Source organism: Glossina fuscipes, unplaced genomic scaffold, assembly GCF_014805625.2.
Source record: "Glossina fuscipes isolate IAEA_lab_2018 unplaced genomic scaffold, Yale_Gfus_2 1, whole genome shotgun sequence".
In the NCBI taxonomy this organism is placed as follows: domain Eukaryota; kingdom Metazoa; phylum Arthropoda; class Insecta; order Diptera; family Glossinidae; genus Glossina; species Glossina fuscipes.
In genome coordinates, this window is record NW_023998415.1 from 17467926 (window position 1) to 17483457 (window position 15532).

The window sequence follows — 15532 nt, forward strand, 5'->3', positions numbered from 1 at the left end:
TTCATCGAAGAGAATGTTATAAAGAAAAAGCTAGTAGATAAATTTTAGTCGAAATCTAATTATAATCTATTTGTTTTATTATCAGATCTATAATTAGATTTCTGATTTCTACACATATGTGGTGCTAGCGGTATGTATTGTGGTCGTATTTATCTAAAGTGGTTATAAATATAAAGTTATAGCCCAGAATTCTGGGAACAATAGTTAATTTGAGAGTGGTGCATAGTGCTTTGTTCCAAGCAAGTATAACCGTGACTAGGGAACCTTACCAATCACAAGTGGTACAGATGGGAGAAAAAGCGGGCGCAGTATGTTAAAAATTATGATGTCGGGGTCTCTCAGCATGGAGAAGTTCGCCGCCATATAACAAAACTCATTGGGGAGATATTACTATCACTAACCCGAAATGTGGCTTCTTCATGCTTATTAATAGCATACATTATTCCTTCTTTGCTATTCAAGCAGAGATCTTATTAAAGCACTGATCTTTTTATCCGAAGCCTTTTAACACCAGTTATCTTTCCCTTACGGAAAAATCTTCCGTCTTAAAGATGTAATTGCTGGTATGATAGGCAATATCTGGAGGGATGGGTGTATATTTATTATGTCAACACAGTTGCACGTTCACCGAAGGCTGCTTCAAAGACGCCGTAATATATGTAAGCAAGCATATCCATTTGTGGGCTTGCCTGTAGTAAGCGTTGACTTGGTCACAAAAATCAAGTTAATGGCTTCAAATTCGGCAAAAACATTGAAAGTTTTCTTCGCGTGGAAGTTTGACAATGGAAGTTTTTGCGCGCAGGTTAGTATTGACAATAAGCCAAATTGAACAATGGACACGTGTAACTCTCTTTTGCTCACTACTCATAAACTGTCACAGATATATCATAAAAATTCCCCTGTGTTTTCTACAAAAGTGGTAAAAATCAACTATGCCCAGCTAATATTATGTACGATCATATTTTTTTTATATTTTTTTTTTAGTTGTTAAAAAAAGTAAAAATGTTGGGTATAAAAGACTCGACCCTAGCCGAATATAATTTTCTCATTTGTTTGTAACCGAAATAAGGTTTGAAGACAAAACATTTGCAATTTGAATGTAAAGTAAACAGAGAGATTTCTGAGCGTTTGTTACTAAGCCGTTAAACACGCATTTCTATCCTTGGACGAAGTCCCGCTATATGGTTACAATACGTGTTAACAGCAAAATTTTCTACTTTTTTTTTGTATATTCAACTATATGGTGACCCCTTCTTTAATTTCTCTTTCTCAATAGAAATTTCTTTTGAATAAAATTTCCTAAGACTAATAGGGAAATTTCTCTCTTGCCTCTCTTTTATTTTTATTTTCATTTATGGTTTTTTTGTTTATCTATATAAAAGTGTTTTTTAACTGTGAACGCAATATTTGATTTGATCTGTATATAGAAAACATTTCCTATCTATAAACATATTATTTTTTTTATCTCTTTTTGTCTATATGCAAAGTATAATTGATTTTGTTTATTGGAGATTGAAGTAGTATTGAGTATTGAGCATAAGTTCCTTCAGATTTTATTCCTATTATATATTATTGTATGTTTTAAGAGAAATGAAATAATGTATCCTTGTTTCGCTTTACAATAACTCTTTTAATTACTCTCTTGCTCTCGTGACATTGAAATTTTGAAATAATTGTAAGAATCTTATAAGATATACAATAACAGCAAGTTTTGCTGTGAAAAGAAGGGCGAAAGCTTTTTGAAATTAAAGTAAAGCTATATTGAAACTCTCTAATGAATTATACATGAATTCAAATGCAATACTCAACAAATGCGCACACATATACCCATAAAATTGAATACATAAATGAAAAATCGAATTTTCAAAATTTTCGACGTTTAGTAAGCGAAAGTTATTTCAGAAGTAAACACGAAATATAATAAATTAGTTTAAAAAAATCAAAAAAAAAAAAAAAAAAAAAAACAAATAAATAAATAAGTAAAATAATAATAGAACTATAATTGCTTGGAAATTCTTCTTTAACAATCAAGTCTAAAGAATATTCAAAAAAGAAAAATTTGTAATAAGATAATTGATTACACATGGGCAAGCAAAACCTATAAGGCATAAATATTTAATTATTTTATGTTGTGTAGAGCAAGTAATTCATTACAAAGGACTTAAACCGATTAACTTATATACGCAAACGTAGAAAAGGTGTTTATTTCTTTTCTCTTTTTTTTGCAATAATGCCATCGGAAAAATCGATATACAATCCAAATCCGGCTATCAGTCGTAATGCTTATATATCCAGTTTCGATGAGTACAAAAAATTCTATGAAGAATCATTGGAGAAACCGGAAGAGTTTTGGTCACGTGTCGCCAAACAATTTCATTGGGAAACTCCAGCTGATCCTAAGAAATTCATGCAATACAACTTTAATATTACGAAAGGACCCATCTCTATAAAATGGATGGAAGGTGCCTCTACCAATTTATGCTACAATCTTTTAGATCGCAATATACGCAATGGCTTGGGCGATACTATAGCATATTATTGGTAAGTTTGTCATTTTCACAATATTTCATCAATATAATGAATACCTTTTGTAAGATGACGCATTTGTTTGTTAAGGATATTTGTGGAAAGAAATATTGATTTTTTTTTTTTTGATTTTATGCTTAAAGATGTTGTTGTCGGTTTCTGTTTGTTGCAGTACATACTGCATACGGATGCAGTAATGCTGTTATGAAATCATAATATTGTTTTACTATATGCAGTTGTTATTGCTGTTGTTGCTAATATTTCTGTTAAGTTTGAAAAACCGAAGAAAAAAAAAAAAGAAAGAAAAAAGAATTAAGAAAACCGTCAATAGGTTCTTTGTAAAGATCAAGACCTGCGCACTGAAAAACATTCATCTCAAGGATAGTGCGGTGTATCATATTTATATTGTTTGAGAAAGGGGATAGATAGCATTTGCCATAAACATATATAGACATTCCAGAAAGGTATACTTCAAATCGTTTTCGTCACGTTAAATGACGAATGAATGAATAAAGCTAAAAAGAAATGTTCGCAAGCATCCGTTGTTAAGCCGTTGAAATTAAAACCTTCTTAAAATGCGTTCAGCGTTACGCTAAAAATTTGTTGTAATTTTTTTAAATTAATTTTTAATATGTTTTAATGCAATACAAAAAAAAAAAACAAAAAAAAAATGATATTAAGTAAACCCTTTCATCCGTATTTTTGCATCTCATTTTTTGCTTCGTATTTTTGTTTGCTTGGGAGGCTACTGACCTCATATGAGCAAATTTATATGCATATTTAAGTATATTTTTGCAAATGACTATAGAAAAATTAATGATATTTTGTATGAATATAATGATATATACAAATTTGGCTTAAAGCGAATTTTACGTGCCCGCTACTGCATTGAAAGCATTTATCTTTCGCGAATCTACGCGAGAACGATTCTGACGTCTTTACTGAACTCATGACAACTGCTTCTGGATATTCATCGATAAGTATGCGTCTTTGTATAACTTTTTTTTATATTCTGTCGCGCTTTACTAAGTGAGAGATTAAATGAGATAACAAGAGAGATAGATAGGTAGATAGATAGTAACAGTCTTAGAAACTAAGTCATTCTTGCGGTGATTACTATTAAAGCGAAACGGTAATCAATACTCATGCCCATCTCAGCAAAAAACAAAGGCAATAGACAGGCAGTGATAGGCAGGGAACGAATTAATTGCATTTTACGTCAAAAGAAGGAAATGTTTCTATGCCGCTGTATAGACAGACGAACAGAATATTACCTATTCTACATTAATTGATTAATTAATTCACACGACTTAATTGAAACAAAGAAAGAAGAAGAAACCCCAAGCGATAAACGTTTGAAAACGAAATTCATTCGGTAACATAATCTATTCTGCTGTAGCTTTTGCTTTCAACCTTGACCGTGACATTTATTATAATATTTCAAGGTGGCAGAGAAAGTGCTTTAATAATACGCAAGAAATTGAAATTGCAATAGCACATATATATATGTTCCGAATATTATTGGAATTCTTTAACCTAACAAATAATAACAATCAGCAAGACGTGCAATCGACCACTGACCACTTAACAACGAAAAATTGTAACGAAGGGGAATAGTAAAAGATAAGAAGAAGAGAAAAGAACAGAAGAGAAGTGAAGTCTTTTTATTGTTAACTTTTGCTTATTTAATTGTGATTATTCATGATGTGAATATTTTTTAAATTTAAATGAAATATTTTCCGAAATAGATGCAATAGAAGAATTAATAGTGTAAACACTAATGAAATTTGAACTTGTAAAGTAATCGATCAAAACGAATCATAGCGAGAAGAAAGAAAGCCATGAATGGATATATCCATGAAAATTACAAGCCATTGTTACTTGATGAATTAAGAGAGTGACTTAATTGATTCGTCCAATTAGAATCATTTTTAAATTTTGCTTTGTAAAATTCCCTATTAGATCAAAAGTCTTAATACTTAATATGTCTTCAGCTATTATTGAAAGACAAAAAAAAAAAGGGAAAAATTATTCTCAACAAGTTCTTAGTTGTTACAATTGTCTAAGGGGCCTCAAAAATGCAGAGCAAATGCATCTGATATTTATTAAAAATCATTTAAGAATTCTGATGTAAAGAAGATGATATATAACATCGGTTAACGGATATCACTTTGCTTATATCACTCATTTATTTAATTATCGATAAATGGATTAATATTATAAACGATCGTCATTGTTGCACTCCTTGTAAAAATCGCATAATCATAACAATTGGTTATAATCAAACAGGCGAAGCATGTTTATCTTTGTATTTATTTATTCATATTTTTTATATATAAAATTTTATACTTAATATTTACTTAGTTCACGACGTCTCTGAGCATTGTTAGCTAATTACTGAGTTATGGCAGTTACATCGAAAATGTATTTTTTTTATTTATTTATTTATTTTTTTTATTTTTTGTACGTCATGCACAAATGCATGCCAACTAGTTGGCTATAAGATTTATTAAAAAAAATTATCTCACTTTATATGAAGGGCAGTAAGAACGATTCTACGAAAGCTATCATCCAATCTGAGGGCGTTTACTAATTAATTATAAGTCGGAGTCGGCATCACCTTATCGCTTTTAACTTCAAAATAACTTTAGTAAGCAATTTATAACTAATCCAAGTGTAGCAAAGAGATTGTGTGTGTGTGTGTGTGTGTGTGTGCGTGGTTTCGATTTCGATTTCGGAGTTTCGGGGTTTCGGCTTCACTAGAGAGAGAGAGAGAGAGAGAGAGAGAGGGAGGGACAGGTATATCACATATATCATTTAATTTTTGAAATTTTTGGCTTTTATTTCTATAAATGTTTAAAATCGAATAAAAAAAGTTTAATCCAAAGAATTTATGTACAATGGACTGTTCTAAGATACTGCGAAGAGATAACACTCGTGACCGAATCTTTCACACCCGTCACCATGATCCTAAAAAAGATTGCAAAAACAAAAAAGGAAAAATAACTTAATTCTTATATATGATAGTATTGGGTGGGTGCAGTCGATTCCTTTCTATTTTCGTAATGAAATCGAAAGCTTATCTGGGCTAATTGCTACATTTTACACCGAAAGCAAAGATATGCTCACACTTTTTGTTGCAAAGGCATATGTGTGTTGTAGGAGTATTCTTTGCCTGATTGCGGTCATTTTTAGGCGATATCCTCCTTTTTTGCAAACGAGAGAATATTTACACCACAGCTACTACATAATTGGGCAGATGGATAACTGGATAGATGAGTAGACAGATTTGCTTAGGTACCCAAGAATTTATAAGCTTTGTGGGATATTTGAAGCTTGCTTCTGCACGCTGCCAAGATATTAAAAATGCAAATGATGTGTTAATACATTATAATATTGAATAGGCGTGGTCAATTTTTCCCACGTTTTTTTGTACAAGTACACACACACAATTTCCATTATGTGGATCAAATTTGAGGAGGATAGCTGCCTTTTTGCGACTAGGGGAATGAATAAAGCCCTCATCCTTCGCTGATCATATCAAATACGTGGAAAATATATTTTCATCATCATTAGAATTGAGTTTCGTGTTCGGATTCGGCGAAAACGCGATGAAAGCATATATGAAAAAATCGTTTTGACATAAGCTACTACTTCCCCTTCCTCTTGTATTTCAAAAACCCTTAAAAATTTTTTAATTCTCGTTGACACATTGTTTTTCTGACAGAAAATGACTGTAAAATGTCGTTAACGTTACGTGACAAATTATATAAGAAATTTAAAATTTTCTTTTCCACGTAAATCATAAATATGTGTAAAAATTTTATGGGAATTGTTTGCACAATTTTTAACTAAATTTTTATTTATTTCAAATAATATATATATATATATATTATATATTGTATAATATAGTTTTGGTTTGTATGAAATGATATATTATATGATTTCGTTTGGAATGAAAGTTTTTGGAAAGAATTTTTTTTTTTTTTGAAATTTTATTAGATCAGTTTTTATTTTTGACTTTATAAACAATTTATTGAATTATTGAGAAAATTTAGGAAAACACTTGCACCCGTTACACGGATATCTAACGCATACGGGTATGAATATAATATGAGTGCGTTTCTTGCTAAAATTTGGTACAAAATATATTATTTAAAATGTTCTTCGTCGTTAGTCGTTACAATTTACATTTTGTGTTGAAAGATTAACGCGGGGGAAGAGATCATCGAGATAGGAGATCATAGGATTTAAAGCGCTTTTTGTTCCGACAATAATTTATCGTTTGTGAAACAAGTATTGATTGAAAGGAGGAAGGCATCCTTTCAGGACACTATTGATGGGATGTCTTTCTACCGCCAAAAAGCTTCGCAATTTCTTTTAGTATATTAGGGTCATCTTGCCTTCAATGACCCGTTCAATTGCAGCAGAACTGTTTTAATAAGGTTCCGCAATGGTAGCTCCGTTGGTTTAAACCAGTTCGCCATTGGTTTGAAAACAGCTCATCGTATCACAATATATACTAATCAACATAGTTTCCATTATTTTCTGCAACATTTTATAACATTTTTTTTTTGGCATAATTTGGCAACTTGGCGATATCATGTCGATGGATGGATTGGTTTGGCAACGATTCACTCGAGCGATCCATTTTCGCACTTCTTCAAATTTGCGGATCCGCGTGCTAACCAAGCCGGGCCGCACCGATCCGAACAAATGGGAATCAGGAGGCGGCATGTCTGGCAAGTACGCTGTGTGTAGCAAAACTTCCTATTCGAACTGCAACAGTGTATCCTGGACAATTCTCGTAACAAGTGGTCAAAAAATGGCATTTTTAAACCGTTGTATCCAAAACAGCACCACCATAAACCTCTGAACGTGTTTGGTGCGATCCGGCAGCAGATTTCTTTAACTAAACGATAAAAGTAACGAATTTGGAAGAAGAAGAATTTTCAGCGGTCCACGATTAGGGTCTGCGTTCTCTGATTAAGTCAATAATATTAAATGGAAAACTGTTGTTTTATATGGATGAAGGTCAAAAGCATTTCGCAACTCTTTATCATTTTTATCTGTAGAAGTTGCTGATCAAAATCTTTGCCAACACCTAATACATATAACACACAATGGGTCAATAATTATTGGAATTAGCACAAAACTTTTTACAAATTTTCAATCGCCCGTCCATCAGTGTTTAGTAATTTAGGTGGGGTTTGGGTTTGTAATTTTCAAAACAATTGAAAACCCGAATTTCACCTATGGCTTAACCATTGCGCCGCATTAAGGAGACAAAATGTCGTTTAAACTTGACATTGATTTGAAAACTTTACTACTTTGTAAACAACTATTTGTCGATAGTTTCTCGATTTGATCACCCAATCCGCCCGGATATTGCCAATTCTAGATAATCGAAAAGTGATCTTTCCATAGACAAAAGACATCCTAGAGATATGTAAAAGTAGTGCATTCCCTATTTGAATATTAGGGATGGCGAATGGGTATCGCGTTAGCAGGCAAATTTGGGTCGCTCTGTCCTATGTGCCAAGATGGTAGTTGAAAGAAAATGTAACAATATTAGGTTACAGACATAGCAGTATTGAAACGATATAGTAATTTGAACATCTCGTAGTTAGCAGTGATTGATTTAATAACTCACAGTAGGACAAATGCATCGTATTATAAGCCGAAGATTAAAAGGGCGAAATTAAATGAATTTTAATTGAAATGTTGTCCCGGATAGCTAGGGAAAATTACTTGTTTGCATATTTCGAAGGTATGCTCCACCAAAAACGGTTACAATCAAATGATGAGATCATTGCCAAAACTAAAGCGCATTTGGAGAGTTTGGAAAAACTATTGTCCCACTAGTATCACTCTTGATGAATAAAGTCGAATTTTGCAAAAAAAATAAAACAATTTTTTTCTTACTCCTACGAGTTTTTGAACGATGTATTTTCGATAAGGATCGCAGAGCTGTGAATACTCGGTTCTGCCTTTGTGGTATCTTGTGATTTGAATTGTCGTAGCGCCTTCATATTTCATCATTCATCAATATTTTTCATCATTCATCAGCATTTTCCTTTGAACAAGAAAAATAACGCTATGCGTAACCGACATTCTTCGTTCCATAGTTCAACCTACGAAAAGCTCAAAACAATTATTTGTTTTGCACTTCGGCGAGACAATTTATATGGCATAGTGAAACTTGACAATAATAAGATAGGCTTCAGTTTGTCCCAACGTTATGGAGTACGATATCAAAGTTGTTCCGTTCCTGGCAATCCTCCAAAATATATTTATACCTCCAATACTACTTTTATTTTCATTCTAATTTTCATTTTTATACCCCACACTACTTGTGGTACATTAAGTTTGTGCGGATGTATGTAACAATCAGAACGATTTACCTCATCTCGCTCGCCTTTTCTTATGTCGATCCTGTTTGCCTTTCATTCTAAGGAGCCTGTCCGACCATTTTTCCGTCTGGTTTCTGTCCATGTAAATATTTTGTTCAACCTACGGGTAGCAGTTTTCGAGATATTTTGATGAAGTTTGGCACACTGCCGTGTTCTGACCCGACGTCGAACCCTATTGAAAATGGTTTGGATCAGTCCACTTTTTCGATCACTCCCCACATAAGGCACATTGCAATTTTGTTAAATTTTCGGAAAAAGTTGCTTAGTAATAGTATCTCGGCATTCTAAATTGATACGAAAAATTTAATTCCGCCTCTTTATATGATAAAAAGATAAAATTTTCAATATATAAAAAAAAATCAACCCTGTCGATTTTGTATCATGTAGATTCATTTGTCGTATACCGCCGGATATAAGGACTCTCAGGAAATGCAGACCCGAATAAATCAAAAGGCCTAATTATTAATGTTTTATGATAAAAATTTATTCATCGTAGTAGTTTGACATAAAAAGGAAGTGAGCCAAATTTGAACCATATGCGTTTATCTTTTGGAGCCCACTCCATAAACGATTTCTCATGAATAGTAAGTAAGTCCTTCACAAAAAAATTTAATTTTAAATATTTTATGATGAAAATCGCACTATATCAGAAAATTAACCAAAAAAACTGAACAGTAGGGAATTTGCATCACAGGTCCTAACATAAATAGGGGATATCGTGGAAAGCTGGCCTTTAAATGGATAGAAATTTTAGTTTTCCAATTTTCTATGACGGAAACTGAAAAATAATAAAAAATTCTTACGAAGTAAATTCAGTTTCAGGCGTCCTTCCGTATGCGGGCTTTCATGAAAAGCATGCCTTTGCTCGGCAAATGTCTAACTTTTGGTGTGAATAATTCCTTTAGGTGTTAAGTAAGTGAAGTAGGATATCCAATGGGCGCCTTTGTCTGACTATACTCTCCTTACTTATATTTTTTTTTTGCCTACATTTGATCTTTTTTATATATATATATATACATGTGTGTGTGTGTGTGTATGTACTTATGCACACGTTGGCAAATAACATCAAATGACTTAATGAAGGGAGTCATTAAGTAGCAAATGACGAACTGGTCATTAGCCCACATGTTGTTTTGCTGGTATCTATGTAAACATACGCATGCATGTATACATACATATTGATGTGAAATATTGGCACGTGCACTCTTACCGAGCGATTCACTACTTTGTTGATAATGCGGAAAGATGAAAAAAGCGAAATACATTTTTCTTATCTCTCTCTGTCTGTCTCTCTCTCTCTCTCTCTCTCTCTCTCACTCTCTCTCCCTCTCTCTCTCTCTCTCTCTTGCTCGCCACTTTATTTATTTAATCGGAGTAATAAGTTAATTTCGTTATCCCGTTTGTAAGGGGCACACAAATACGCAGTACGCAGTACTATACGAAAACATTTCACTGCTAAGGTATTGGGTGTCACGCTTAGATTGCTGGAGGGAGGAAATTTTCTCTTTGTGAACGATTTTTTGGAATAATTGCAATCAAGTTTTAACTTATCATACAGTCAGTCTATCCAGATCCAGTAAGTCTAGTAAAGTTTCGAAACAGAGATTTACTTGGATTGTGGTCTCGTTGCCAAGGTAGATAAGTAAAAATTTTTTTGGACTGTAATGAAAATGACACCGAGTTTAATGTCGAGCAATCTTGATAATGGTTTCACCATTCGAACATTGTGACTAAAGTGAGCTCTCTTAGCGATGCGGTTCGCAGCTAATATAAACAAAACTTATTGAATATTTAAAAAAAAAAAATGTATTTTTTTTTGCCATTCATTTATTTATTTTTATCATATTAATGAAAATTTTCACCTTTCTGAATGATTAAATAAAGCAAAAGTACAACATTCCAAGAGTCTTTCTAGAACAAAACAAAAACGCATTGACGTGCAAAAAATTCGATAACCTTAGGATGTACAAAAGAACGAGATTCGAACACGCTAAGTGCAAGATAAATAATGTTTTAAATCGAAGATAATTGAAATCTTTTTTCATTGCCTAACAGATTAAGAGATATTAATAATTAATAAACAGATTTACGTTGCTCCACAATCTTCGAACTTATTTACAAATCATCTGAATATTTATTAGGAAACTTGGATAGATGAATATCGTATCGTATGATTCATGCATCATCAAATATTTGTGCTAACAATCTTGCATATGTATCGTATCACTTAACATTTATCATATAGGGGGGATAACAATTACACACGACCACTACATAACCTCACTTTTACTCTCTTAATGGCAAGCGAATGTGTTGTCAGGCGATTTGGTAGCGTTGTGATCGCGTGATTGTTTATAAAATACTTGTTGTTAGCTTTTAGTCAAGCTTTTTTTTTTGTATTTCTCTTGAATAATTCTTTCAAGCAGGCAGGCAGGCATACGTAAGACAAATTTTTATTCTTCATTTCTCTCTTTTTGCATTATTAGATCCCTTATTGAAGGAATGGGGTAGGACGGGGAGAGAGGGAGGGGTTATTTCGTAAAAAAATTTGTAACACCCAGAAGAAAAGTTCGAGAAGTATTTTAATACGTTATACTCGATTAGCATGATGTCCTGAATCGATTTAAGTATGTGCGGCTGTTCGTCCACCAGAAATCTAATACTGTTTGTGCTAAATATTGTTTGGGCAGATTTACGGGAAATATTCGAAGTTCTTGTACGCAGGTTCGCAGGTAAGAATGGATGAAATAAGCCAAAGAACATGCCCCTGGCGCAATATAAGTTAAGAACATCCCTGCTTTGAGAAGAGGTGATGGGTGTAATAGGATCTGGCTAAAGCTAAACAGAATTCTTTTTCACTCGGCAAAAAAATACATTTTAAGGCTACAGTCTTAAAGCACTAGCATTCGAGGCGATCTATCGGCTTTATTGGAAACCCTGTCCCGCACTATCATTGAGGTATTCGCCCACCCCGCAAAGGAGATTCGCTTGGTTTTATGCACACAAGTTAGAGATATTTTAAGTTTGTTTTTGCTTTTGCATAAACTTTTCATTGGTAATAATAGAAGGCAGTCGGAGGTAAAAGCCGCAGAGTACATATCCGTTCAACAAAACAAAATTGAATCAAAAATGTACCCATTATTCGTTTACGTGAAATTGGGAAATATCCAACTGAGTTTTGGGTCATAGGAAAGTTTTGTTGCACCTCGTGCCGTACACTTACAAAGTTTTCCCGTAATGATATATGAGTTATTTGCAAACAATTCTCATCTGGATATAATTTTTGATGAGATTCAGGTGTCTCTTGGAGGAGTAATTTTCTATACAAAAATTTCTTTTTCTAACTTAGTCATAATTCATATTTCACTTGGCTGGCTACCTGATCAGCCTAGTGGAAATTACTACACCTCTCCCAATTATTGCGTAATTCTTTTTCAGCTAAATTATTTTTTATATTACATATGGCTATTTCTATATATCTATTCGGATGGGTCGTCATCCGCATTTTTGTAAATTACTTACGAGTCACTGAATAAGTGCGATCTGCTACTGTAAACGATAGAATTATCATTGTTTCGCGGGCAAGTCGCAAAATTTGCAATCGCCCACTTCCCACTCACTTCCCATCGCTTTCTTTAATTCCTAACATCCTGCTATGTCCGGCGCCATTCTGTTGCTTTCTTAGCATCAACTCTTGCTAACTGATTTTGCAGATAACCGCGCACTCAAAAAAAGCGCGCAAATTATGTTCAGCCCTTTCAGATGTAACCTCTGAAATACGTACACTTTTCCTTTGATACCCAAAAAGAGTTGAAAATGTATATCTTGATCTATTGCCACGTGTCGTATCACTTTTGATTCATTTACTTTTGTATTAAAACGTGTTATATAATAAGTTTGTCAAGTGTCTTGAACGCATAAGAATGAGTTGCAGAGGCCATATAGATGGCAATGGTACTTTATTTAAGAACAGTGGTTTGGTGAATTTTCTAAACGACTACCCTCCATTGCCTTGCCTATCGATTGAAATCTTGCTTAAGCCTTCAAACTTAACCCCTTTTACGGCAGTCAATGAAATCTTATTATAATCAATTGCTTTTTACCTAAAACAATAGCAAAAAAAACCACAATTTAATGTTTATATAATAAGGCTTCAATTAAGTTAATAACCTAACGATTTCGTGTTATTTTTACTCACAGTCTTTTATCCACGGCAATACTAGCGTATACGCTACGTTACAGTGATAAAATGATAACGGGTGTGTACACGTGAACACGATGCTTATCGTATAAGATAATTGGAATGAACAAAAATTATTATAATAAGAAATATTTTAAATTATGTTCATTGAAAATCAATGAATCCAAGCAAGATTTAATCGAAACTGGATACACTTTTATATTTAACACTGAAGGATGGGCGGCATACTCATTTTGCCATATTGCTTACCATGCCCAAATGGAAAGTGTATATATTCTTGATCAGGATAAAAATTTAAATTCATGAAACTATGTCTGTCCGTTTGCGTGCCTGTTTGATGGGCACTGCTAATGCTCGCCTGATTGCAGAAATGAAGATATCGACTTCAAATTTGGTAGAAAAATTGGACATCTTTGCACGCAGATTAACATTGAAAATGGGCCAAATTGGTCCAAGAACAAAACCGAACAAGCTGTACTGCACTGTACCGAACTGTATAGAATGTTTAAAACGTTTTTTGCGTAACACTGCATTAATTCTGAAATAAGATATGATGGACCCCATGATCTGCTTGATTAATTTTTAAACACAAGTATACCGTTGATATGGTTATCAAATAAAGGTGAAAGCTTAATGTCTTAATTCGAAATTAATTGTGGTGGACGTCACGACATTTTGGATAAATTTTTCTTCAAAAAATATGGTCGATATGGGTGTCAAATAAATGGGCTCATAGAGTAGACTGCGAAAATCTTAATTTCTTAATTCGAAATTATTTTTGGTGGACGTTGCGACGTGGTGGATAAATTTTATCTTAAAAAGACCGTCGATATGGGTATCAAATAAAAGTGCTTGGCGAGTAGAAGGCGAAAACCTTAATGTGTTAATTCGAAATTATTTGCGGTGGACGTCACGATCTGGTAGTTAAATTTTTCTTGGCGATACTTTTCAGTGAACTAAATGGTTTTAATGTTGGTGGGTATGTGAGATTCGTATCCAACCGATTACTATTTTCTTACTTATTCATTTTTTGAATACGCTTTGTTGTTTTAATTTTTCCGTACTTTTGTTGAAAAATAGCATTAAGTTTAATGAGAATGCATGACTAGAACAATCAATTTTATTGAATTTTTTATTACAATTTAACCGCACAAAATTATTCTTAAATGCATAAAAATAATGAATGACCTTTACGTTTAGTGTTAATATTGAATATTACATTTTGGTACAAAGATTCCATTTAATATAGAAAGAAATCGAACTCCCTTTGAGTAAGATTGGTGTAAATTTAACTCTTAAGAAGATAAACGTCTCTGACCAACATTCATTCAACATTCATTTTCCTATGTATTTCTATGCAAATTCGAGTTTTTGAAAAACTTTTTTAACCATTGTGTAGAAAGAATTTAAGAGAAATTTTGTTTACGCAGTTAAAATGATCGAAAGGGTATTTAGTCTAAGAGATGTATGTCTCCACCGAACAACTATAAGCTATAGGATCATTTTTCATAATCTTTTTATTGCGGAATGATTGATTGATTGATTTAACGAAATATTAGCTAATATAGTTGATTTTTTTATTGATGACATGATAATAGTTTTCGAGCTTGTCCAAAGCATTATTTAACTGAACAAAATGTAATAATACAAAGGTTAGGTTGATTACTTTAACCAATTTCAGTTTTAAGTAAGCAATAATAAAACGCTTATGAGAGCGTTGTCGAGCTTTATACCGCGAATGCCTAGCGGTATTATTATCCGTTTGCGGTATGTCAAAAGTTTGTTAAGTTTGTGCGAATGTATCCAAAACAAAAATGGACTTGAGATAGACTAACTTTTTATTATGCCAATCGATACACAGAATCATTTTTTCAATCTCAGTTTGTCTGTCTGTCTGTCTCGTATTTTTGTTTTTAATCTACAGATCGCAATTTGTCGATCGATGCACGGAGTTACTTTTTGAAACTGAGTCTATTTGTCTTGTATCCGTTGATTCGTTTACAGGTCGCTTAAGATATTTTTAAGATATTTTAGTGAAATTTGTTACACCGCCATGTTTTAGCCTAAGGATGAATGCTAGTGGAAATGGTTCGAATTGGGTCACTATTTCGATCGCTTCCCATGTAACATCTTATTATGATAAGTCATTATATGGATAACTGCATTAAATGAGATGGTGGAGTATATTTAATGTCTATGTAATGTTTTTATTTTGTTAATTTTGAGTAAAATTAGTATTATTTTTAAATTCGTGACCTCTGTGCTTGTTGATGTGATCCGATCTGCAACTAAAATACGTATCCAAAATAGAAACTATACTCAAATACGTTGAAACATGCATAGAAATGTTCATCAAAGATTATATTTCATATGTATGGATATATGTATGTAT

General features: G+C 32.9%; 1 protein-coding gene across 1 annotated transcript in view; it reads left to right on the forward strand.

Moving 5' to 3' along the window:
* Nucleotides 1-1941: 1941 nt before the first annotated feature.
* The window catches only part of LOC119631592 (acetyl-coenzyme A synthetase), an 18903-nt gene continuing 5312 nt past the window's right edge, over nt 1942-15532 (forward strand). Inside the window, exon 1 of the mRNA XM_038023948.1 lies at nt 1942-2541. Within this exon, the coding sequence (XP_037879876.1) occupies nt 2231-2541 (311 nt within the window). The 5' untranslated portion in view covers nt 1942-2230. The remainder of the gene's footprint in view (nt 2542-15532) is intronic.